This window comes from Xenopus tropicalis, chromosome 6, assembly GCF_000004195.4.
Source record: "Xenopus tropicalis strain Nigerian chromosome 6, UCB_Xtro_10.0, whole genome shotgun sequence".
In the NCBI taxonomy this organism is placed as follows: Eukaryota; Metazoa; Chordata; class Amphibia; order Anura; family Pipidae; genus Xenopus; species Xenopus tropicalis.
Genome location: NC_030682.2, coordinates 76,081,006 through 76,108,607, shown reverse-complemented (window position 1 = coordinate 76,108,607; position 27,602 = coordinate 76,081,006). Strand labels below are relative to the sequence as shown.

At 38.8% G+C, this 27,602-nt stretch overlaps 1 protein-coding gene across 4 annotated transcripts in view; it reads left to right on the top strand.

The window, feature by feature from the left end:
* nfx1 (nuclear transcription factor, X-box binding 1) overlaps positions 1-27,602 on the top strand; it is a 140,948-nt gene that overhangs the window by 47,617 nt on the left and 65,729 nt on the right. For all 4 annotated transcript variants that reach the window (XM_031903503.1, XM_031903506.1, XM_031903504.1 and 1 more), the window contains 3 exons: positions 10,934-11,073; positions 23,473-23,572; positions 25,113-25,330. In XM_031903503.1, coding sequence (XP_031759363.1) covers positions 10,934-11,073; positions 23,473-23,572; positions 25,113-25,330 — 458 coding nt within the window. The remainder of the gene's footprint in view (positions 1-10,933; positions 11,074-23,472; positions 23,573-25,112; positions 25,331-27,602) is intronic.

The window sequence follows — 27,602 nt, the reverse complement described above, 5'->3', positions numbered from 1 at the left end:
AAATGCCCCCAAACAGGGGCAATGCATAAGGGTGGGCTGTGCTCTACCTGCAGTTATTTAGTCTAAACACCCCCATACCTGTGAAATAACCCCCGCAAACTATATATTACCAAAAAGTGCACACCTTCAGCTATTCAGAGACACCACTCTTCTCTTTCTACATGGAAAATTGTGGCCGCAGTCCCTTGCAGAAGTCAGCGCTTTGGTCAGAAATCAAGGAAAAACCAGATACAAACCTAGATTTTGGTCAGAAATCAAGGAAAAACCAGATACAAACCTAGATTTCTCCCCAAAATCTCCATGGCAACTACCAAAAACTTACTAAACCTCAATTTGCAAGTTCCCCTGAATAAAACGATACCCCATATGTATGGGTGCACATAAAGACGTGGCCACCAAATGCCCCCAAACAGGGGCAATGCATAAGGGGGGGCTGTGCTCTATGTGCTCTACCTGCAGTTATTTAGTCTAAACACCCCCATACCTGTGAAATAACCCCCACAATCAATATATTTACGAAAAGTGCACACCTTCAGCTATTCAGAGACACCACTCTTCTCTTTCTACATGGAAAATTGTGGCCGCAGTCCCTTGCAGGCGTAGGGCTGAATTTTCGGCAAGCGTTTTTCCACTTGCTGAAAAAATCAGCCCTACGCCATGTGTGGCATCAGCCTAACCCTTGGCAATAGAAACTACCAGAACAATCTTAGCCTTTCTAGAACAACTGAAATCAAATTAAGTTAAAATGGAATAAAACCACTAAAAGCAATCAAAGAACAATAATTGCAATGAAATCGGTGGTCAGAGCCCTGGATCCACCAATGTCACTGCAAAAGCAACCTTTTTGGGGGCACTAAACACACAATAAAGAACAATGCAAAGATAAAACACCATAAAATCAGTAAAATCCAATAAAACCACCTAAACCAACAGAAGAACAATAATTGCAATGAAATTGGTGGTCAGAGCCCTGGATCCACCAACGTCACTGCAAATTCAGCACCCAATAGCAATAAAAAAAGTTACAATACAATAAAATAATAAAAAAACAGAAATCAATTATGAAAATGCCAAAAAAACACTAAAATGCAACCAAATAAATCAGATAATTATAGAGCAAGATCAGAAATAAAGTTTTAGTAAAAAAAAAAGACTGCCAAAGAAAGCAAAGAAAGAAAGATAAGAAAAGAAAGATAGAAAAAAAAAAAAAGTGTAAGTGTGTGTGTAAGTGTCTGTGTGTGCTTGGGAAAGTTGTAAATAAGTGTGTATGTGTGCAAAAGTGTAATAATGACAAAGATAGAAGAAAAAATTGAAAAAAAAAAAGACAGTTGAGATAGAAATAAGCAAAATAAACAGTGGTAGAGAGTTGTAGTTCAGCTTACCCAAGGCAGGCAGGCGATCAGGGGCGACCAAACTGGCAGGAAGGCAGCAGGGGAGCTCCATCAGGTCCAAAGTGCGCAGCAGGAATGAGGAGCCGACAGTAGGCGGCGATATTTAAAGGGACAGCAGTGGACACGTCATCATCGCGTGTCCACTGCTGTCATTGGCTGGCGACGCGATCGGGGGACCGGATCGGTGAGTATGACCGCTTCTGCTCGTTGCCTAGGGGGTTGTGAAGGGTTTACAAGCGCTGCGCTGCTTTAAAAGCGAGCGCAGCGCTTGTAAACCTGATAGTGCTGTAGGACGTAGATTCTACGTCCTGTGGCACTTTGGTCCTTTGCTACCCAGGACGTAGAATCTACGTCCTATGGCACTAAAAAGGTTAAATACGTAGGGGCACAGGGTCAGATTATGTTTTTCTTTATTTTTGTGCCACACCTTAAGAGTTGCTTGAATTAAAGGGTGTATCTTTACTTCTGGAGACATAATATCTCTATTCACCCAGAGTTGATTTGCAAGAGGGCAGGGAACAAAGGTTTGTTCGAGTTCAATCCAGTCTTTCCTTTCTGTACTAGATACCCAGTTTAATATGCTTACTAGGTGAGTGGAGGTGTAGTATAGGTTAATGTCAGGTAGTGCGAGCACGCCTTTTGGGAGAATAAGCAGATTATATTTCAATCTCGGATTTTTTCCAGCCCAGATAAATTTTGAGATCATGGATTTTATTGATGCAAAGTATAACTGAGGTAGAGATATTGCGAGTACTTGAAGGAGGTAAGAGGATTTTAAGAATGAAAGTCATTTTAATCGCCTGCATTCTTCCGAACCAGGATCGTTGAAGTTTACCCCATTTTTCTAGTAGTTTCTGGAGGGCAGTCAATAGGGGGATATAGTTGTCTTGGTAACATTTACCTAGGTCAGATTTCAGCTTTATTCCCAAGTATTTTATAGAGGATTTATAATTTGCCATTCTCAAAACTTAAAATGCCATGGGAAAAAAACTATGTTCAAAGCCGTATCCAAATCTGCTTTATTTTATAGCCTGTTTAAAATTGTAAATGGTAAAATGTAAAGTTTAGTAAAAAGATGTAAAATGATACCTATGGGTAGAATGGTGCAATATTATATAATGTATATTGTTTTTGTTGTTATGTGGTGTTTTTTTTGTTGTATCTTCATGTACGAATCTGGTATAGGTATGGGATCCATTATTTGGACACCTGTTATCCAGAAAGTTCCGAATTACGGAAAGGCTAGACTCCATTGTAAGCGAAAAATTCACATTTTTTAAAATGATTTCCTTTTTCACTGTAATAATAAAACAGTGCCTTGTATTTGATATGATTCATCATAATATTGAAGGCAAAACAAACCTATTGAGTTCAATTAATATTTAAATGATTTTCAGTAGACTTAAGTTATGGAGATCCAAATTATAGAAAGACTCCTTATCCAGAAACCCCCAGTCCTGAGAATTCTGGATAACAGATTCCATACCTCTATATAGCGTGGAGGTCTTTTTAACCAAGGGAGTGTTTTAGTGAAAAACTCTTTACTTGTTGGGCACAGAATGAAAAGTGTATAGAAAGAATTGACCTGTAGTGACCTATTTCTCCCCTGCTCGTTGGTCAAGGCAAAATTAATGAGCCACATTTCCTATTTCCAATAATATTGTAGAAACACCATATAAGACCATATAAAGTATCCTACAGTACAACTTCTTTGTACTATTTTTTTATAATATTACCAAGAAGGTTTAAAGGTATAAGTGATATTTGGAGTGCAAATTACATTACAGCTACTAAATAGTGGCATATTGGTTTCTATTTTCTTTGTTTTGTCAACCATATATTGAGCAGGTTACAATATTAGTTCAATAACACACTTTTCATGTGATTAAATCATGTTTGAAATTTACCCATGACCCAGCCCCTTGCTGTTTTTTTATCTGCTCATAGCAAGGAGACATTTTACTGTTTTATCAAATCTGTAACCTAAAGCCTAAAGTGTAATGGATTGTTAACTTTTATTAGACCCACAATTTCACTGTATTTGTTCTATTGGAGATTACCACCTAGCAACAGCTAATGGGTTTGACAGCAGCCCCCTGAAGATACACTGTAAAAATGTATTTTACCACTACAGCCACGTTTCTGCCTTCTGGTGTGCTTGTGCCTGTAACATGTGGCAGAAGAGACAACTCTAAGCACGCCGGACAACAGGATATCCAGTTAAAATTTCAGCTTTATTGATACCATTAAAAGCAGCACGCCTGATGCGTTTCGTGCGCAAGCGCACTTAATCATAGGCAGACAGCAGGTAAATTACATCACACTTAAATAACAATATGTTAATGAAGCACATCATGTTTAAATCACATTAAATTAATGACACACTTCACATTTGCATAGCTTAAATTATACAGTCTCAAAAACCATTACTAAATAAAAAACAGACAAAAAAGCAAAAACAATGGATATTCTAAATAGGCTCCGTTGTGGAACCATATAAGTTAGACATAACAACTTATATCAGAAATGAAATTCAAACCCTTTGGGTGATGTGTATTCAAAGTAAAGATCCAATTCACATGTGAACGTAAAAGTTTATTGTACATATCTGAGCCTCTTTCATCAGGTAGTATTCTATCAATCACCTGGATCTGTAAATAGGATACATCAGCATTACAACATTGCATAAAATGTCTAGAAATTGGGCTGTTATAATTTTTTGTAGCTATGTGTCTAATGTGCTCTCGCATTCTACTCTTTAATGAACGTATAGTGCAACCAAAATACCGAATGTTACAAAACAGACAGGTTAGGTTAGGAGTTACACTACATATGATGTGTTGCAGTTAGCATACATGCACATTTCAAAAGACTTGCCTGTCACTGAGCTCAAAATAAAAGTAGAACGCTTAACATGAGCACAAGTAACACATTTCCGTGCACCACAGGGATAGGTTCCTTTAGTATCTTAACCATGTGGTCTTCTTTGTTCTTTTAAAATTCAATAGAGTAGGAGAAAGCACACTGCCCAATGTAAGTGCCTTACGTGCAACACATTTACATCCTCCTTGAAATATTGTGGCCAACTGGGGATCATTATAAAGGACCGAAATAAGCCTCTTAATGATGTTCCTAATCTTATAGAACTGTTCACTGTAAGTCGTGGCATATTCTCTTGTTTAGCTTCGCTTTCATTGTTATTATTCCTATCTTTGAGTAAATCCATCCTATTAGATCTCAAGGCTTTCATAAAAGCTGCCAATAAAGACTTCATAGAATAGCCATGGTCCAGAAACCTATCGCTCAAGAGGCAAGCCTGTTCAATAAAAGCCTTTTCGGTGCTACAGTTTCACCATAATCTATAAAACTGTCCCAAGTGTATTCCCCTAAACACATGAGCAGGATGACAAGAGTCCGCTCTCAATAAGTTTTAGACCCAGAAACGAAATGCTTTTCCTATCAAATTCACTTGTGAACTTAAGTTTCAAAGAATTATGAAAGCAGTAGTGAATCACCTACACTGCTGGGCATGTCTTGTCTGTGTTACTTGAATGATCTTTCAGTAGTAGAACACTAGATGGTTCTTGGTAACAGTAGCAAATCAGATTCTTTGTCTATCAGTAAGACCCGGACAAACAATGAGGTTTAATTGTAACATGTTCACTGTAATATTGAAGGAAAGTTAAAAATCCCTGAGGGGCCAAATGTTAGGCATCCCCCCCCCCATTGACTTTAATCATGTACCTTTTACCTTGGACTGGTGTTGGGAGTGTTTCCTCTTTCTTCTGTCTTCTGAATCCCGGGGCCGGCGCACCCGCAGTAGAGTGAAAAAGAAGGTTTTTTAATGTTACAGTTCGGCTTCTTACTCTACAGCGCATGCACATGCACGCACAGACAGAAGAAGGAAGAGGGGACAGGAGCACCAGCAGGGGTAAAAGGTAAGCGATAAAAGTCACTGGGGGGTGCCTAACATTTTGGCACCCCCCCAAGGACTTAGCCTTTCCTTCTCCTTTAACTCTTAAGATACTCACATAGACAATCTTATAAGACTGAAAAGACAAACCTGACAGTTCTCTTTTATCATAGAACAACCAATGTATCATTCAGTTTAGGGGAGTATCACAACACCAGAACAGTAAAAGGGTTCTGTTATCCAATACAGAAGATTACTATATACATTTACTAGAGCTTTTGGCTGCCAAATTTGCAGTTTAACTATACTTGCCCAGTACTTCAGCCAACAGAAAAGCCATATCACCATACCATATATTTCTGTCCTAAAGGTGGCCATACATGTAGCAATTTTCAATCTTTTGTGCGACCATTGGTCGCACGAAAGATCGTTCCCACCCTTCACTTACGTTCAGGGCTGAATAGTCAGATATGGAGGTAGAAACAATAGAAGTTCTACCTTCTTCTGCCGATTCAGCCCTGAACGTAGATTTTGCTTGTGTGCCACGATCAAAATCTTTTAACCTGGCCGATCGATGAGTCGACTGATATCTACAGCCTTTTGCGATACCGATCGCTTCGTCGAGCCACCATACACGCACCGAATTTTGTACGAACCTACGTTTCATACAATATCATTGGTGCGTGTATGGCCAGCTTAAAACACAGTTTTGCTTTAGAGACAGGCCCTTCAAAGAAACATATTGCTCAGAGCTAAAAACATTCAAGTAATTCAAAATGGTATAGCGGACTGACTAGCTCATCATAGACATATAATATCTGTAGAGTATACTATCTGTAATCTCCCACCATAGACATCTATTTTGGGACTTCTTAAATGTGTAAAAACTTTAAACTTAGTAAGCTTTATCGGAAAGGTAAATACAGCCATAAGCACTCACAGAAACGATGCACTGAATCCTCTGTCAAAATAAACAGGATTTCTTGTCTCTTTTTTTTTTTTTCCTGTGCTAAAGTCTGCGCAGCCCTCTCTCCCCTCTCCTGCTCCCCCCTTCCTCAAGAATACTAAGAACTCCCTTCCCCCTTTAGGAATGTGTGATTTGAGCCATTCAGCAGGAAGCCTCCTCATAGTCTTACAAACTGCACATGTACAGGGGTCTTGGTCTTGGTGCAGGAGTTTGGCATTATGGGAACTTTCTTTACTGAGCTCAGCGTTTTGGTTTTTTCTTTCCTATGAGGCTTCTGATCATCTGAACAGGAGAAATATTGGGAGACTTAAGGGCACTATTGAGAGAACTGAAGGTATGCCTGCAGCTTGAGATTAGCCTTTCCTTCTCCTTTAAGTGTCATAGAAATAAATGTAGTCATCCCAAATTTGTTTTGAGAATATTTTACCAGGTGGCACGTACAGACAACAAACTATATTTTTTTTCTTGGCAGATTAGGCCTTTGTGCCTTTTTTAGCATTGATTCACAGAGCACTCGTGAACATACTTCAAGACAGGGCAACACATGTCGTACTAGTATTTTTTCATTAACTTTTCAGAATGTGGAATATTTTGCAACAAATGTTTAATGGTCTTAAAGTTCCCTCAGGGTTATAACAGAATTCCTTCAGACCAAGGTGTTTCTACAGAAATGAATCTATTAATTCTGGCTGTTCGCTAAAGAAAGAGAGAAGAGCTGAAATATCTAACCATTGTAAGGGCTAAGTATATTATTGTCCCTCAATATATCCAGTTGGTCTTACTGTAATATTCAACTTAGATTGTGCTTATAGTTTGTTGTACATTGCTTGTACAACATGCTGTAAGGAGTGCCTCCTCTACAGAGGCTAGTCCATTCTCGTTATGAATACAAGCAGGACTTGCCGTTGTCCTTCCTCTCTAAGGTGTCTGATAACTCTCCTGACTAGTGCTCAATATTAAATGAGCACGTCTTCTAGCCATAGCTTTCTCAGCGATAGGAGAAGAATTCTCTCCTATACACTTTTCTGATCCTTGGTTATGTATAACATTATCCTTGAAAGGGTCACAAAAACATACTTCTGCAGTGTGGTTGAATTAGTTGCAATATAAGACACTGATCCTTCCTTGGTGTGTTTAGTTAACAGACTATTCATTTGTTTACACAGAACTTACTCCTTAAGAGGAACTATTACCCATTATTAATAACTTAATAACTAATTAATAACCAGATAATCTCACAAGATTATTAGTTGATTTCTCTTTACTCTAACATTGTAATATTGATACCATCCAGTTTGAGGAACATTCCTCAACATCATTGTGGAGGATCCACAATAACAAAGGCTGCTCCAAGATGTCTCCACCTTTCTATTATAATGAATGTACCATCATGGTTTCTTCCACAACCTTTCTAAACACCATGACATAAGGGGCATTCATAAATCAACTACTGGGTGTGGGATACTCTTGCATTAGCTGTTGCTACGTGGCAATCTCCCATAGAACAAAGAAGTGTTTGCAGGAATCTATGACTAGGGATAGAATTGCCACCTAGCAACAGCACCCACCCTTGTCCCACCCTTAAATTGCATCATACAATTCTTTCCAGTGTTCCTAGCAGTTGTAATTACCTAGTGAATTCTTCTTCTTGTCTCTCTTGGCTTAAATCAAAAATCTAGAAAAGATTTGGATTATCAATACAAACCCAAAGAGAACTAGAAAGCATGCTACTTTCATCATTCTCTTTTATTCCTGAAGCGAAACAGGAATAAAAAACGCCGAGCTGGATAAAGAGGATTCCCATAATGCATCGCTCCTGCATTGACTGTGTGACTGGGACACTGTAGGTGGTGCATGCACATTGCATTGATTTTAGGATTTTAGTGCGAGAAGCCGGCGCGCTCCCCTCCCCTGGCCCATCATTTGACACACAGAGCAGGCAAGTGGGGAGCGAGCGGCAGGGTTCGAGCCGGTAGGGGGTGTTGCCACGGGGGGGGGGGGGGGCGGTGGTGCGAGCAGGGGAATCCTGGAATCCAACATGGTGGCCGTGACAGGCTGCAAATACACCTACCCAAATACACAGGCTGCGAAAGCTATATGGAATTCGATTAGTCGCTACCAGTAAAGGAGATTAATTACGGGACAACTAATCTCCTTTTGTGTCAGCGCCCTAAATACTTCAGATTCCGATCCTTTATTTTCATTGCTGTTTTATTGATTTTCTAATATGTATATAATTTGTTTTTATATATTCACTGAATGTCTTCACTGTACAAGGTTTTGAGCTGTATTAAAAGGGGTATAGATTCACGGGAGGAGGGGGTTATTCTTCCCCTTTACAGAGCGCTGGTAAGGCCCCATCTAGAATATGCTGTTCAGTTTTGGTCTCCAGTGCTCAAACGGGACATTATTGAGTTAGAGAGGGTCCAGAGAAGGGCAACTAAGCTGGTAAAGGGTATGGAAAGTCTCAGTTATGAAGACTGGCCAAGTTGGGTCTGTTTACACTGGAGAAGAGGCGCTTAAGAGGTGACATGATAACTGTATAAATATATAAGGGGATCATATAATAACCTTTCTAATGTTTTATTTACCAGTAGGTCCTTCCAACGGACACAAGGGCACCCACTCCGTTTAGAAGAAGGGAGGTTCCATTTAAATATTCGGAAAGGATTTTTTACTGTGGTAGCTGTGAAGTTGTGGAATTCCCTCCCCGAATCAGTTGTACTGGCTGATACATTATATAGCTTTAAGAAGGGGCTGGATGGATTCTTAGCAAGTGAGGAAATACAGGGTTATGGGAGATAGCTCCTCAGTACAAGTGAGGGAATACAGGGTTATGGGAGATAGCTCTTAGTACAAGTTGATCCAGGGACTGGTCCGATTGCCATCTTGGAGTCAGGAAGGAATTTTTTCCCCTCTGCGGCAAATTAGAGAGGCTTCAGATGGGGTCTTTGCCTTCCTCTGGATCAACTAGTAGTTAGGCAGGTTATATATAGGCATTATGGTTGAACGTGATGGACGTATGTCTTTTTTCAACCCAACCCTTACTATGTTACTATGTACTACAACCAATACAATATATGAAAAGGGACCTGTTATCCGGAAATGCCTTATGAAAAAAAAAAAAAGAAAAACTCTGACTTACAGGAAGGTCATCTCTCATAGACTGCAATCAATTCGCATTTTTGAAAATTATTTTTTTTTTCTCAGTAATTACAAAATAGTACTTTGTAACTTGATCATAACCTAGATATAATGAATCCTTATTAAAGGCAAAACAATCTTATTGGGTTTATATAATGTTTAATTGATTTTTTTAGTGGACTTAAAGTATGAAGATCCAGACTATGGAAAGATCCCCTTATCTGGAAAACCTCAGTTCCCAAGCATTCTGAATAACCAGTCCCATACCTGTATAAGAAATGTCTAATACAAAGAGATGAATTTGTTATTAATTATTACAGTTTTGTAATGTCTCTCAAATACTGGTAAAAGTACAGTGTATGGCGGCAATGTCTGTCTACAGTGTATGCGCAAAGTATACCAATTAAAGTAAAATCATTAAGTATCCAGTTATATTTGACAGTGTGTGACTGGTTTAAGCACCCATTATACACATATAGTATATGTGTTGTTAAACCAGTATACATTATACATATACATGGTTAAACGAGTATTACCCCCCTGCATCCTTTTACCCTTTAGAAGAAGCCAGCAGGGCATGGGCTATTGAAGGACCAATAATGAAATGTTACAGGTATAGCATAAAGGCTGTTTGCCTGTACTATGAACAATGTAACAGGGAAATTCCAAATCAGTGTTTTTTTTTTTAATTATGTAATGGAAATATATTGGCTGATTGTCAGTCACATATGGCAGAGTGGTGAGTAATATAAAGATGCAGTTAATACTGTGTTGTTAAATTGTAAACATGGCTCATTAAAAATATTTCTAAATGGACATGCTGCATCTAAATGTTGCATAACATAGCTCTGTTGGATGGTCAAATCTCAAGCAGTTCCTTAAACTAAATAAAACCGTAATTGGCATAACTTACCAGAGGGTGTGATATTCATTATACAGTTTTAAAACAATAAATAACTAAAGACTGCAACCCACTGAAACAAACTGTGCATATCGGTGAGAAAGAAATTATACTGCTGAAAAAATATGCATTCTATTTTTATGAGAGAAATTTCCTGCCTGTCAGAAGAAAACCAGTTAAAGGGGTGGTTTACCTTTACGTTAACTTCCATGTTATAAAATTTTCTATTCCTAGCAGCTTTTCCAGGCTGGTCTCCTTCACTCAGGCAGACACTGTGCCTGTCCGTGCAGCTACACACAGTAAGGTATAGGAGCGAATTTAATCTCTCAGTCTGCCTGCACAAATCAGGTGGAGAGGAGCAGACCCTAATCTTAGGGGCAATCATAAAAATGCCTGGGTTTCTAGAACACGCGTTTTATATTGTTCTTGAAATGTGTTCTTTGGCCTGATGCTAATGTGTGAAATACTTTTCATATCAGGGGTGAATATATTTATAGCCTTAATATATTTTTTATTGACATTTTACGCTATTGTTTTCTCACTCAAAAGAGTGTGTTAATTTGTAGTCAGATTGAAATGTTACAAGCGAATTAAAGTAACTCTTCTTATTTTTATAGTCAGTCTGTACGCTGTGGGCAGTCTACCACCTTTCACTGCACAAATGTTTGTGGGAACCTGTTAAACTGTGCGGAACACAGCTGCACTCATGTGTGTCATGCAGGAGAATGCCAATCATGTCAGCAAATTATACATCAAGGTAAGGCCCTTAAATAAATTAGAGCCTGAATAGCATTAGCTGTGTAATGCTGTGCAGTTCTTTGTTTTTTTTTTTTTCCAGATTCCAACTATAGGTAACTTGTTTGTTTAAATGTTTAAAGCTTGTTGACTCATATATGGAGGTTATGGTGGAAATATCAGAAAACCCAAGAAAAATCATTGTGTTGACTATACATCACACATTTACACATATAATGACTTTGTATTGTGTCAGTAAATTAAGGCATGCAATGTTTGGTCTCCTTAATATTCCTAAAGAAGATCATAGTGATCACACTACCTTGATCCATAGAGGCACTTATCATTACATAACTACAGCTCACAATAGTGCTTGGCTATCAATGTCCTCCTAAAACTCTCTTCAACAGTGCTCATTGTTACATGATATAAGCAGTTCAGTGCAGACTATGTTAAAAAAAACAAACAAACAGCTTTTTCAACTGAAAATGATGTCAATGAAAAACTTGGACATTGAATAGCGTGTTTATTCATTACTAAAAACTCTTTTATTTGCCTTTTTCAGTCCTATGTTGGGTGCTTCCTTGATAAATAAATATTAATAGATTAGTGCCAGAGTCACAGAAACAACAAAAACACTAGTCAGGCCTTATAAAGTGATGTTATATTAATTTTATTTAGGCATTGACAGCGAAACTCTATGTAAGCGAGCCTGAATAAGTGCTCCTTGGAACATTTTGCTAGCATTCTTGATAGAATCTAACAATCTGCAATTAAATACACTTGCTTTACTGCAAAGACCAGTTATGTTTATTTACAGAAAACCTAAATCTCCTTCCTATGTGTATGGGTGGGGTGAGGTGTGAATATCTTTTCCTTTTACTCTGTAACTGGTGGGGTAGGAAAATTATTGTTTACTACCTTCCATTCCTCCAGAATTTGCTATTATGGGCCTGTGATTCAGCAGGTTATTTTCTTTAATTTCCATAATTTGGATCTTCATACTTTGTCTACTAAAAATCATGTAAACAAAACAAAACCTATTAAGATTAACCCTTTAACTGTCAGACAATTTGGTCAAAGCGGAACTTTTATTGCCAGACCGTTTTTGAACATTTTGCGCTCTTTCACTTTCGGGGCCTTTCCTGGGGGTTGCTTTTAGTTTACCTGGGAAAACAAAATTATTTTTTTTTTCGGGACAACCTAAGCTTTCAAAATATGCTAGAATTTTTTGTAACTCCACTTCTGTAACAAAATATAGGCTTCTAAATGTCTAAAAAAAAAAAAAATGAAGAAAAATATTTTCAATAATATAAACACATATATCAGAAACATGAATTATAAACATAAAAATACAACTGATTTGGAAAGTCCAATTTCTCTTGAAAGTGCCAATGCCAAATATATATAGTTTTATGGAGATTTCTCACTTGTATAGGTTAAAAAGTCCCAGCAGTACACTACTAATTTTCCAAAGCACTGTTTCAGAAATCTGCATACTTTAGATTTCAAGGCCAAATATTCCACTTACAGTAGGTTTACTCTAGAAAACTATACATTTTTGGAAAGACATTTTTGAATAATCGTATTCGTATACAGCTTCTTATCTCCTTCATATCATTAGGTAAGATAAAACACCCTAAATATCAATGCCAGGGGGTGACTTAACAGTTTGATACCCATTGTGCATAGGTTTACCTAAGTATGTGGCATGTAGGGGCCCAAAATTAAAATATCCCCATATAGTGTATCATTTCTGTCATTTCAGCACACTCACCCAGAAAATCATATATTTTTGGAAAGTACACATTCTGACAAATCAGAAATAGGTGAAGACGTTTTTGTACACCAAACTACCAAAAGGGCAAAGCTAGGCTAAAAGAAATGCAACGGACAACAATGCAAGTATTAAACTGAAATAAAATCACCAAAATGAAATATAATTAGGCAAATGAATGAAATACATAGTAAGTTAGGTTGATAAAAGATGTACGTCCATCAGGTTCAACCAAAGGGCCTATATATAACCTGCCTAACTGCTAAGTTGATTAAGAGGAAGGCAAAAAACTCCATCTGAATCCTCTCTAATTTTCCGCAGAGGGGAAAAAATTCCTTCTTGACTCATGGCAATTGGACCCGTCCCTGGATCAACTTGTACTAAGAGCTATCTCCCATAACCCTGTATTCCCTCACTTGCTGAGAAGCCATCCAGCCCCTTCTTAAAGCTATATAATGTATCAGCCAGCACGACCCATTCGGGGAGGGAATTACACAACTTCACAGCTCTCACATTAAAAAATTATTTCCGAATATTTAAACAGAACCTCCCTTCTTCTAAACGGAGTGGGTGCCCTTGTGTCCATTGGAGGGACCTACTGGTAAATAAAGCATTAAAGATGTTATATATATATATATATATATATATATATATATATATACTCACCTAAAGGATTATTAGGAACACCATACTAATACCCTTCTCTGACCTCTAGCATCAACAAGGCATTTTCGCCCACAGGACTGCCGCATACTGGATGTTTTTCCCTTTTCACACCATTCTTTGTAAACCCTAGAAATGGTTGTGCGTGAAAATCCCAGTAACTGAGAAATACTCAGACCGGCCTGTCTGGCACCAACAACCATGCCACGCTCAAAATTGCTTAAATCACCTTTCAGTTTGGAGTTCATGAGATTGTCTTGACCAGGACCACACCCCTAAATGCATTGAAGCAACTGCCATGTGATTGGTTGATTAGATAATTGCATTAATGAGAAATTGAACAGGTGTTCCTAATAAACCTTTAGGTGAGTGTATATCCCCTTATATATGTATACATAGTTATCATGACCGAACTTGGCCAGTCTTTTTTCATAACTGAGACTTTCCATACCCTTTACCAGCTTAGTTGCCCTTCTCTGGACCCTCTCTAATTCAATAATGTCCCGTTTGAGCACTGGAGACCAAAACTGAACAGGATATTCTAGATGGGGTCTTAGAAGCGCTCTGTAAAGAGGAAGAATAACACCCACCTCCTGTGAATCTATACCCCTTTTAATACAGCTCAGAACCTTGTTTTCTTTGCAGCTGCTGCCTGGCATTGCTTGCTACAGCCAAGTTTATTATCTACAAGGACTCCAAGGTCCTTCTCCATTATGGATTTGCCTAGTGCAGTCCCATTAAGGGTAATTAAGTGGCTTGCATATTTTTACATCTCAGGTGCATGACTAGAAACTCTAATTGACATAAAAAAGTTTGTGCGTAAGCTGACTTTAAAGAAATATTTTTTTGAATGAATCCAGTAATAAGATGCTTAAAGGACATGTCAACCCCCCAACCAAAAATTTTAGCAGAGAAAAGCCTCACAGCACTGTTTAAATACCTTCCACTCCTGTCCCTCAAAAGCAAACACTGAAGCTGCAGCGATCCCTTGGAGTTTCTCTCACTGCAGAGCTCAGTAACTTCCTCTCCCCCCTCCCTTCAGAATTTCCTTGTCTGCCTGGCGTGGTGCACATGCCCAGTTCCAAGCTGTTTTAATGAGCATGCTCACTTGAGATGAATCTCTTCTCTACACAGCAGACGATTGAACTCTTTAACCACGCCCACAGTCAATCCTCCAATGAGCCGATTGCATAGGCAGTTGCTATACTAACTCTGCCTTTGTAAACAAGAGCTCTTTGCTCCCTCTCTTGGAACATGTTTTTCTGACTGCAGGCAGGAAAGTTTAACCTTTTCACCGCTGAATCTGATCTGCAGGTATTTTATAAGTGAGTCTTGCAAGCTTAAACAGTGTTTGCTGAAATACTTAAGCATTGTACACTTCATTCCTGTTTAATTTTATTGTTGTTTAATGCCCTAACAGTTTCATTTTAAGGAAAAAGCTGTCTGTACAGCTTTGTTTAAAAAGCTGAAGCTTGAAAAAAAAAATCCTTGAAGAGGTCAGGCATGCGCTCTCAATGACGTCACCCGGCAAAATGGCTGCCAGGTGACATGCAAAAGGAGCAGAAAAGAATGCGGTGGTGCAGGCTGTAGGAGGAGATTGAGGGAGCGGCACTTATGCGGTTTAAGTGGGGGTAAGGCGCCCTATCCATTAGAAGTGAAATTAAAATTCGGGTTTACATCTCCTTTAACTTATCTGAAAGCCAAGGATCTAATAGTGAGGTGATGGTGGAATTAACATCTCGCAATAGTGAAACAATACTTGAGTTAATGCCTACTAGAGATGTAAATAGTTTGAACGGGACGCTCCTATTTGAGGATGAGCGGTGTTTGCATGTATTACATAGTCTACAGATTGAATCTACCCAGCCCTTTGGTCGAGTTGGCGTGGATCCCAGATTAATAAGCAGCAAATTACAAATTTGTTCTGAATTTTATCCGGTACATTTTAGGGGCAGTGTTATTGACACGTTTCAGGATCTTATTGAACGTAGGCTGAAGTTGATGGTCAATTTTCACGTTCCAATCTAGTAATATGTGGACCACATAATATGTGGTCTTAATTACCAGAGAGTGGTCATTCCGCAGTTGCTCTAAGGCAACCTGCTCCTTGCTAGTAAGCAAGGAGCAGGTTGCCTTAGAGCAACTGCGGAATGACCACTCTCTGGTAATTAAGAATGCAGGTAAAGGAGGGATGGTCGTTGTGTTTGACAGTGAAACTTATAAAAATGAAGCCTTACGTCAGCTTATAGATGTTTGTACTTACCAAATTCTAAAAAGTAACCCCACGACCCCATATTCTAAAATCCTTATGAGCCTAATTGATGAAGCTTTCAAAAATGGATTAATAACCGAGAAAATAAAGGAATATCTTGTACCCAAAAATCCCAGAATACCGATATTTCATCACTTACCAAAGGTTCATAAAATGTCCCCCAATAGGTAGACCCATAGTTTCCTTTATAGCCTCTCTTAATGAGAGGATATCCGAATACATTGATTTGTATTTGCAGCCTTTGGTTCAAAGATTAATTTCTTACATTCCTGATACGAAGCATGTATTGCAATTGTTGAGTGATTTTAGGTGGCAGGACACCTACTCTTGGGGCACTATAGATGTGGCATCTTTGTATTCCTGCATTTCTCACGATAAGGGGTTACAAGCTGTTTAATACCACATATGACTAAAAACTTTATTCTTGATTCTATTGCTTACTTTTTTTTTTAAGTTTGATGGTGTTTTTTACCTGTGGGACATCAATGGGTGCTAAATTTGCACCTACCTACTCCAACCTGTACTTGGGTTGGTGGGAGGAGACCCACATTTATGGAGGTACCATTGATTCGTAATGTTATTTTCTATAAGCGTTATGTTGATGATCTCCTGCTATTGTGGCAGGGGTCTGAGATGGACTTTGGTAATTTTGTTTCTCTTTTGAATGATAATACTTTGAATTTGCCAATATTTCTTTCTTGGATTTGAAGTTGATGGCTTCGGACTTTAGGGTTGAGACCACCACATTTAGAAAGAGGTTATACTATGAGGTCCCTTACAGCGGCATTTGTTAGGGCTTTACAGATATATCGGAGTTGCTTAAAAATAGTAGAGACAAGGGTGTAAACAACAATTCAAATAAAAATAATAGTATAAACAAGAATATGAATGTTAGTCTAAATTAGGAACACATGTAGAGAGGACAGTAATAAGGACAATGGGGTCCATGGACATATAAATGTTTCCAAGGGTTGCGAGACACCAGTTTTTGTGACTACGTATAGCAATCAATTTTATAGGATCAGGAACATCTGCCGCCCAGATTGCCAGTTGGTCAAGATCCTGCTGCAAGGATGCCACATCCTGGATAGAATTGACTGGTCTACAAAGTTTTGTGTCATCTGCACACACTGATACATTGCTTATAATACCTTCCCCTAAGTCATTTATGAACAAGTTAAACAAAAGTGAACCCAGTACAGAACCCTGAGGGACCCCACTGAGAATCTTACTCCAAGTAGAGAATGTACCATTAACAACCACCCTCTGTACTCGATCCTGTAGCCAGTTTTCTATCCATGTGCAAACGTCTTCCCTAAGACCAATAGACCTTAGTTTAGAAAGCAGTCGTTTGTGGGGAACAGTATCAAATGCTTTGGCAAAATCCAAATAGATTATATCTACTGCATCCCCACTGTCCAGTTTCTTACTCACCTCATCATAAAAAGCAATTAAATTGGTCTGACATGACCTATCCTTCATAAAGCCGTGCTGATTACTGCTCATAATGCCATTCTCCAGTACATAATTTAGTATGTGATCCCTTAACAAGCCTTCAAATAACTTGCCCACCACGGATGTCAAATTTACAGGACTATAATTGCCAGGCTGAGATCTTACTCCCTTTTTAAATATAGGAATGACATTAGCCTTCTTCCAATTCATAGGTACCATACCTGATGAAAGCAAGTCTGAGAATATCAGAAACAAAGGCCACTATAAATCTGACCCTAGCTGTCTCAGCACCCAAGGGTGTATTCCATGTGGCCCAGGTGCCTTGTTTACATTTATCTTATGTAACCCTTTCCCTGCCAACGACGTACGGCGTACGTCGTTGCAGGGAAAGTCTTTATCTGCCAACGCCGTACGTCTCTTGGCAGATAAAGATTCTCTCTGCTGAAGCGGCATGCTTCGGCAGAGAGTTTTTAGAGATGACAGCCCCCTGGGCAACGAGCATGGGGGGCTGTCATGTCGGCCCTGCGACGTGATCGTCGCAGGGCGCCCCCCCCAAGCAGCAGACGCGATCGCATCGCGTCTGCTGCTTGCACCCGCTTCCTGCTTCCTGTCCCCCCCAAAGAGCCGCCCACTCACCGGGATTACTGCAGGAGGGCCAGCCATGCGATCCGGATCTTCTGGACAGGTAAGTGTGTTTTTATTTATTGTATTTACACACTTTCACTCATTTACACACATTTATACCTACATACAGCACATAATTTAGCACTTTTTTTTGTTTATTTTTTTGTTGTTTTGTTTTTTTTTTCATTTTACACACTAATATACACTCATATACACACTTACACATTGTTACACTACTTTTACATATGTACACACGTGTATAAGCAAACTTTTTTTGTGTTATTTATTTATTTTTCATTTTACTGCTTGTTTTTAGTTTATTTTCCTTGAAAACTGTTTATTTTGACAGCGTGACTATTGGATCAGATATTCTGACCACTAATTACACTGTCGTGTGACTTATTTTGTTGTTTCGCTGATTTGCACAATTTTTGTGGTTTTATTGCATTTTTATCCATGTATTAGTATTCCTGATCTGTTTTTAGCGTAGCTTTGCCCAGGTGTAACTTTGGTGTACAAAAATAACTTTACCTATTTTGAATTCATCAGAATGTGTACTTTCCAAAAATATATGGTTTTCTGGATTTTTCTGTATAGTTTGGGGGTGTTACTGCACATAATACGCTGACAGGGGGCTCTGTGTGCAAAAGCTGAGTTGGCAGGCGAGAAATCCATATGCGATATTTTCATTTTGGGGTCAGTACATACCGCAGACTTTGGTATATCTTTGCATATTGGGAATCAAACTGTTCAGTAGACCTTAGGTGTTCCTATTTGGGGTGATTTGCCTCTGTACGCAAGAAATTGTGTGAGATAATTGCGGCAAACTTCAACATTTTTAGGCGATTTTCTGAAATATTGTAAAAATCGTCAAACTTAGGAAAGCTTTGCGGCTTGGTACTTTGGAGTAGAAAGACACGGGTACCCATTTTAGATTCGGGGGAAAGTGTACTTTCCAAAAATATATGGCTTTCTGGGGTGAGCGTACTTTTTTGTAGCATTATCCCACATAAAGGATGTAAATGTGTTGATTTTTTGAAATGACACATCATATGGGGGTATGTTCACATTGGGGCCCCTACATGCCACATACTTAGGTAAACCTATACATATTGGGCATCAAACTGTTCAGTGAACTCCTGGCGTTCAAATTCAGGGTGTTTTATCTTGGTACCTAATGCTATGTGGGAGATAAAATGCTGCAAAGTGGAAGTTTTGAGGGGATTTTTGGAAATGTCATCAAAATTGCCAACTTTAGGAAAGCTTTGTGGCTTGGTACTTTGGAGTAGAAAAACATGGGTACCCATTTTGAATTCAGGGGAATGTGTACTTTCCAAAAATATATGTCTTTCTGGGTTGAGTGTACTTTTTACTAGCTTGATCCCACATATAATGATGTAAATGTGTTGATTTTGCAGGAGCTGAAATGACAGAAATGATAGATCATATGGGGGTATGTTCACATTGGGGCCCCTAAATGCCACATACTTAGGTAAACCTATACATATTGGGCATCAAACTGTTCAGTGGACCCCTGGCGTTCATATTTAGGGTGTTTTATTTGGTTACTTTATGACCTGTAGGAGATAAGATACTGTAGACTGGAAGCTTTGAAGTCATTTTTTTAAAAAATCACAAATTTTGATAAAAACCAATAACTTTAGGAAAGCATTGCGACTTGATAGTTTGGAGTAGACAGACAGTTGTGCCTATTCTGTATTCCCCAGAATCTGTTCTTTCCAAAAATGTACAATTTTCTGGGATAAACCTTCTGTTAGTGGAAATTTTGTCCTTGAAATCTAAAGTATGCAGCTTTCTGGAGCAGTGCTTTGGAAATTTGGTAATGTACTGCTGGGAGTTTTTGACCTATACAAGTGAGAAATCTCCATAAAACTATATATATTTGGTATTGGCACGTTCAGGAGACATGGGACTTTCCAAATCAGTTGTATATTCGTGCATAAAATAATTTTTGTTTCTAGTATGTGTGTTTATATTATGGAAAATTTGATTTTTTTTGCATTTTTAGACCTTTAGAAGCCTATATCTTGTTACAGAATTGGAATTACACAAAATTTCTACCATATTTTGAAAGCTTAGGTTGTTCTGAAAAAAACGATATATTGTTTTCCTGGGTAAACTAAAAGTCCCCCCGAGAAAAGGCCCCTAAAGGGAAACAGTGCAAAATGTTCAAAAACTGTCTGGCAATACAAGTTCCGCTTTGACCAAAACAGCTGGCAGTAAAAAGGTTAAGCACCATATCCTGTGTCAACCACTGCGTAGTGGAAACTGCGGCAGCAGTGCAGCTATTGGGTGGGACTTGGCACTCTGGCTCCTCTACTGTATACACAGAATAAAAGAACTGGTTTAGTACATCTGCCTTTTCTGTATCCGCTGTAAGCATATTGTTACTATAAGTCAATGGGGCCACACCCTCAACCTGCATCTATTTACTATTAATATACTTAAAAAACTTTTTGGGGTTAGTTTTGGCCTCTGCTGCAATGCGCTCCTCATTTTCTATCCTAGCCTTCCAGATTGCTGTTTTACAACGCTTGTTATAGTGTTTATATTCATTAAATGCAGCTACTGTCAGCTACTAACCCTCTGGCTTATATTTCTTAAAAGCTTTCCTTTTTTTCCCTATTAACTTCTTTACCTCAGAGTTAAGCCACATAGGGTGATTCTTAACACTTCTACATTTTCTTATTAATGGCATAAATTGAGTAAGGATTTAATATCATTTTATATGACAACCATTTCTGCTCTGTTTTTATCAGAAAATATAATGCCCCAATCTATGCCCTGAAGCACTGCCCTGAGGGATCTAAAATGTGCTTTTCTAAAATTCAGGGTTTTTGTTGCCCCAGTGTAAATTTGTTTCCTGCACCAAACCTCAAATCAAATAACATTATTATAACATTCTGGGTCATCAGAGAACACTAGATCCAATATAGCATGGTTACTGGTTGGCTCCTCAACAACCTGTGACGTAAAGTTGTCATGCAAGAAGTTTATAAACTTGTTCCCATTTACTGTCCTGGCAGTACTATTGTTCCAGTCAATATCAGGTTAATTAAAATCCCCCATTATTATCACTTGCCCCAAACTAGCAGCCTTTTCTATTTTCAACAGGAGCTGAGCCGCCTCCTCTCCGCTATGGCATACCCCTACCATTAATTTGGTAAATTCTTTACTATCCGTGAGAAGCTCAACCCATAAGGATTCAGCTCCCTCTGTTACCCCATCACTTCCTCCTTAATATTTGCTTTTAATTCCTGCTTAACGAACAGACACACTCCTCCTCCTTTTCTATTGCCCCTGTCCTTCCAAAACAATGTCTAACCCCCAATATTAACTGCCCAGTCATGCGACTCATTCAACCAAGTTTCAGCAACACCAATCACATCATATTTACACTCCAACACTAGTACCTCCAGCTCTCCTATTTTACCAGTCAGACTCCTTGCATTAGTAAACATACATTTAATTCTAGTGCCAGCGTGAGAATGTCGCGTAAACAACTTATGGTCCTCCCTGCCATTATCAGTAACCCGAAGCAAGTCTCCTCCCCCATTTTCCCTTACTATGCCCATTACCTCATCTACCCGCTGCACCCCCCCCCCCCCCACTTCTAGTTTAAAATCTCCTCCAAACCTCTAGCCATCTTCTCCCCCCAAAGCAGCTGCCCCATCATCCTTGAGGTGCAGCCCATCCCTGGCAAAGAGCCTGTAGCCGATTGAGAAATCAGCCCAGTTTTCCAGAAACCCAAAGCCCTCCTCCCTGCACCAATCTCTCAGCCACGCATAAATCTCCCTAAGCTGCTGCTGCCTTCTTAATGTTGCTCGTGGCACAGGTAATATGAGAAAATTACCTTGGAAGTCCTTGCCCTCAACTTATCGCCTAGTTTTTTAAAATCGTTTTTGAGGACTCCTCCCCCATCCCCCTTTAATTTTGTCATTGGTACCTATGTGTACCAAGACCACCGGGTCTTCCCCAGCCCCTCCCAACAAATTGTCCACTCGTTCCACCACATGCCAAACCCTAGCACCAGGCAAGCAACACACAGTTTGGCACGTAAGGTCCTTGCAACAATTTACCCTATCCACCTTCCTAATAATTGAATCCCCTACAAATATAGCCTGCCTTCCCTTCCTAGCACTACTCCCCCCTCCCCTTTGTTAGAGGTGCCCGCTCCCAGGGTGCTCCTGCTCCATACATGCCAGCTCAGAGCTTTCTTCCCCAGCATCTTCACCTAAAGCAGCAAATCTGTTGGTTTGTACAAGCTGTGAACCAGCTCCCATACCCTTCCGTCCCCTACTGCCCCTCTTAACTGTCACAAACTTGTCTCCTTCATTAACCTCCACTGTCCTTTCTCCACCTCCACTACACCGGCCTTTGCCAGTGGTTGCTCAGTGAGCCTCCTGTTCTCCCCAATATTTGCAGCTGCCCTCAGTGCTGCCAGTTCCCCCTTAAATTCTGCACTTCAGATTTCAAGAGGAAAACCCACCTGCATCTCTCACAAGTAAATGCTGCATGGAACTGCTGCTCCAGGATCACATACATGTGACAAGAGTACTTACAGTCTCCCGAGTGCAATCCCTCGTATAGTGCCTTTTTAGATTTAAATGCCTTTTTTGTTTTTAATACCTGCCAAACACTTAATTCACATACAACACTTGGATCACATGCAACACTCACTTAGCAGCTCCCACACTCGCTGTGCAGTCTGTAATTATAGAGGTTCAAATCAAACAGCCCAGTGCCTGGTGAGAATTTACCAGATTTACTCCGCCCCCTTATTTAGTAGGCTTAGTCAGCCAGGTAGCACTTAGAAATCACACTGCAGTCAGTTAATTGCGCTTACATCCTTCTTTCACTCAGCATGCACAGTAAACCCCAAACGCCTTTTTGTTTTTAATGCCTGCTAAACACTTAATTTACATGCAACACTCGCTGTGCAGTCTGTAACTTATAAAGGTTCAAACCAAACAGCCAAGCCCTGGTGAGAATTTACCAGATTTACTCCTCCCCCTTAATTAGTAGGCTCAGTCAGCCAGGTAGAAATTTTATTTCGTAGTTAGTGGTCAGAATACCTGATGCAATGGTCACGCTGTGAAATAAATCGTTTTTAGGGGAAAAAAAGACAAAATGATAAAATAAGGAACAAAAAAAAGGACCAACTTGCTATTGGCTTTTTGCCTAGGGGGTTGGGGGCACACTGGACTTTCTGCACGAGCGGCAATTGCCCCCAATGCAGAGAGAGAAGCCTGAATTGTAAAGCACGTATGTGATACGTGCTTGGCAGGTAGAGCTTTTTTTGCAAGCATGTATCGCATACATGCTTAGCAGGAAAAACATTAATAATATCTTAGTTGGGATCAAGTACAATGTACTGTTTCATTATTACAGAGAAAGGAAATACATTTAAAACATTTGAATTATTTGATTTGGATAATGGGTTTCTGGATAACTGATGCCATACCTGCATATCTAAATAGAAAAAAAGGTATGTTCTTAAATACTGCATATCTATGGAAAATAAAATTAAACACTGCTTTCACATAAGAAGAAATATTATAAGTAATGTTTTTTTTTTTCTTTTTTCTTCTCTTTGTTCTGCATAACAGCCTGCTATTGTGGTGGAAGCTCTCGTGATGTTCTTTGTGGAACTGACAAAGATAACTATGATGGCTTTGGCAATTTCTCCTGTCAAAAGCAATGTGGCAAGTAAGGTTCAAGATTTTGTTACAAAAAAAATCATTGTAGGGCTCAGTGTTCTCTGCATTATAAGCTCTTTCCTATAAACTGTCATACATCACTCTGTTTTGTTATGTTTTTTTTTATACGTGAATGGAGTTCTTTTTGTACAGAAATAACAGTAATGCAATGTTGAAAATAGAGATTTTTATAACATAAAAAAATACCATCATCTAATGATTTCTTTTTTTAAATTTTCATTTTATTTTTATGCTTAAAAAAATATATATCAGAGCTTTTGAAATTCCACTAATTTACCTACAATTTTACATTTTAATATGCTACTTTTTGCCTACTTATACTATCTTAGTCCACTGTAGACAGCAGAAGGAAAAAAAATCCAGGAACTTCTATCACTTTCCTTATGGCTCTGGCTGAAATAAAACTGCTTTTATGGAAGCAAATAGGACTGTGCACATCATGAATACAGCACCCAGTACTACTGGCTTCTGTAAATATTATGCTATTTGTTATATTTAGTTGTGGACCAGATAAAAAATGGCACACAGTGCATCTAGCCAATACCACTGTAGTGGCTTGTAACTCAAGGTAATGTAACAAATATTTTTCTGATATGCCAAACTTGGGTGGGTAATATCAAATTAGAACAACAGGCATAGGAGCCGTCAGACCAAGGACTGCATCAATGAGGCAATGAGGTCCCTGATCTGACAGAAAAGCAAACCTGCCCAATCGACACCTGGGCAATTTTCGGGCAGATATAGATCAGGGGGCCCATTGAGGGTCCTTATACATGGGCAAATAAGCTGCTGGATCGGTCTAAAGGACATCTGCCTATGTATGACTGCCTTTAGCTGGGGGGAGCTTAAGGAGGCCAAACACAGGCAGACAATAAGACTTAATTTGGATCCATTGTGCCCCTTCCGGCTTATTCTTTAAATCGATGACTGCGTAGCGCGCGCCTCTGTTGTTTGTGGGTTGACACATAAGGTCTGGAAGGATGAGAGCTGATTATTATTTGATTATCAGTAAATATTACTCTGGTACGTTTTTGTACCTTGAGCCCCCTTTTTATGATGGCCTGTGTGCTTCTTCTGAGATCACCTGACCAGAAATAACGCAGCTCTAACTGGAACAGAAGTGTGTAAAACACAGAGCTCTAACTATTAATTGGTTCATGTGACCTAACATATATGTGTGCACCGTGATTAATATAATACCAGGGGGAGGTCCTTAAAGCTTAAAATTGCAATTTTCTATTTAATATTACCTAATGGCACATAATACTAAAAAAAAAAGTTTTTTTTTTTATGAATATGGTTTATTTAGATGAAGCAGGGTATTACATATGAGCAGTTTTATGTAATAGATGTTTATATTGTTCGGGGGCATAGTCTTCCTTTAAATAACTTATAAAATGAAGAAAAACATGTTCAACTCTGTTGTGGATTATAATTTTTGTGATAGCCCTTATTTTATTTATAATAGCCTATAATCTATAAAGGTATGCTTGTTTGTTTTACAGTATTTTCTTTTTGCGGTTTACCAGGAAATTAAATTGTGGAAAGCATGGCTGTACTGAAGTTTGTCATCCTCAGCCTTGCCAACCATGTCCAAGGCTTCCTCAGGTTGTGCGATTCTGTCCCTGTGGGCAAACTCCCTTGAGCAAACTATTGGAACTTGGATGCATAGATCGAAAAATCTGCACTGACCCTATTCCTTCTTGTGGAAAGACCTGTGGAAAGCCTCTACCTTGTGGCTCTCATGGTAGATCAATAGTCAATTCTTTGATGCCCAGTACAGGTATGGGACCTGTTATCCAAAATGCTTGGGACCTGGGGTTTTCCGGATAAGGCATCTTTCCATAATTTGGATCTCCAACTTAAGTCTGCTAAAATTCAATTAAATATTGAATAACCCCAATAGGCTTCTTCTGCCCCCAATAAGGAGTAATTATATCTTAGTCGGGATCAAGTACAAGATACTGTTTTATTATTACAGAGAAAAAGGTAATCATTTTTAAAAATTAGAATTATGCACTTATTATGGAGTCTGTGGGAGATGGCCTTTCAGTAACTCAGAACTTTTTGGATAAGGGTTCCCATACCTGTAGTAGGTTTGAAGCTGTATGCTTAAATAAGAATATGTACCTGTAACATTCCCATTAGCCTGCCCCCATTAGTTTGTTGTCAAAATCTTTCCAATTGTACTTTTCATATTATATATTTAAGAAAATGTAAACCTTTAAAATAAGTAATGTAAAATTGATGAGAGTTCTATTCTAAGGACTCTCCCCTTCCCCTTCACTATCCACCTCTCAGCATTTGTCTCTCCTTATTCTGTGTTCATGCAGGAGTTGGGAGTCAGGGTCTGATTGATAGTTTGGTCTAAAATAGCCTTTGGTGAGGTGCTTCTTTGCTTAGAAGATGTAAAATCAATCTTTTAAAATCACCAGAAATCATTCCTTTGCATGTGCAGGATTTGTTGTTATATTTTGTTTGTGCATGAATCCATTATTATGTTTATATTATGTTATAAACAATACAGTCAATACAGAATTTTGAATTATATTTAGTTTTATGTTTAGATCTTATTTTTATAATGCTTATATTAAAATTTATTTATGTGATAGTTCCCCTGCAATATATTGGAATCTTTAAAAATTAAGGAATGTAAAATGCAAAAGTGCTTAGAATAGCACTATGATCAATTTTACATTTACTTGCTATATTTTAAAGGTATATCCTTTAAACTCATTTTATGTCTCTGATTTGCTCATTACAGATGACTGTATATTGTGATTTATTGTAATAGGTAAAAAATAGTCTCTGTAAAACATAAGCTCATTTGAAACTGCACAGGGAAAAAAATAAATACAACTATTATCTGTTATTTATAGATATTGTTGACATATGCAGCATTTCAGAGTATTTTCAAGCAGGTATAGCAGCCATCATCTACCCTATTGTCCAACTTTTTCACAGTGGCATAGATGCTAGGGTTTGTATTAACAGTAACATAGTAAGTTAGGTTGATAAAAGACGTATGTCCTTCATGTTCAACCATAATACCTATATATAACCTGCTTAACTTCTAATTGATCCAGAGGAAGGCAAAAAAAACCCATCTGAAGCCTCTCTAATTTGCTGCAGAGGGGAAAAAATTCCTTCCTGACTCCAAGATGGCAATCGGACCAGTCCCTGGATCAACTTGTACTAAGAGCTATTGTACAGCGCTGCGGAATATGTTGGCACTTTATAAATAAATCTTAATAATAATAATAATAAGAGCTATCTCCCATAACCCTGTATTCCCTCACTTGCTAAGAAGCCATCCAGCCCCTTCTTAAAGTTATGTAATGTATCTGCCAGTACAACTGATTCGGGGAGGCAATTCCACAACTTCACAGCTCTCACAGTAAAAAAACCTTTCTGAATATTTAAATGGAACCTCCCTTCTTCTATATGGAGTGGGTGCCCTGGTCTACTTGAAACGACCTGCTGGTAAATTAAGCATTAGAGAGGTGATTATATGATCCTCTTATATATTTATACATAGTTATTATGTTAACTCTTAGGCGCCTCTTCTCCAGTGTAAACAGACCCAACTTGGCCAGTCTTTCTTCATAACTGAGACTTTTCATACCCTTTACCAGCTTAGTTGCCCTTCTCTGGACCCTCTCTAATTCAGTAATGTCCCGTTTGAGCACTGGAGACCAAAACTGAACAGCATATTCTAGATGGGGCCTTACCAGTGCTCTGTAAAGGGAAAGAATAATCCCCTCCTCCCGTGAATCTATACCCCTTTTAATACAGCTCAAATCCTTGTTTGCCCTTGCAGCTGCTGCCTGGCATTGCTTGCTACAGCCAAGTTTATTATCTACAAGGACTCCAAGGTCCTTCTCCTTTATGGATTTACCTAGTGCAGTCCCATTAAGGGTATAAGTGGCTTGCATATTTTTACATCCCAGGTGCATGACCTTACATTTATCCACATTAAATCTCATCTGCCACTTAGCCACCCACTTTGTCAAGATCCT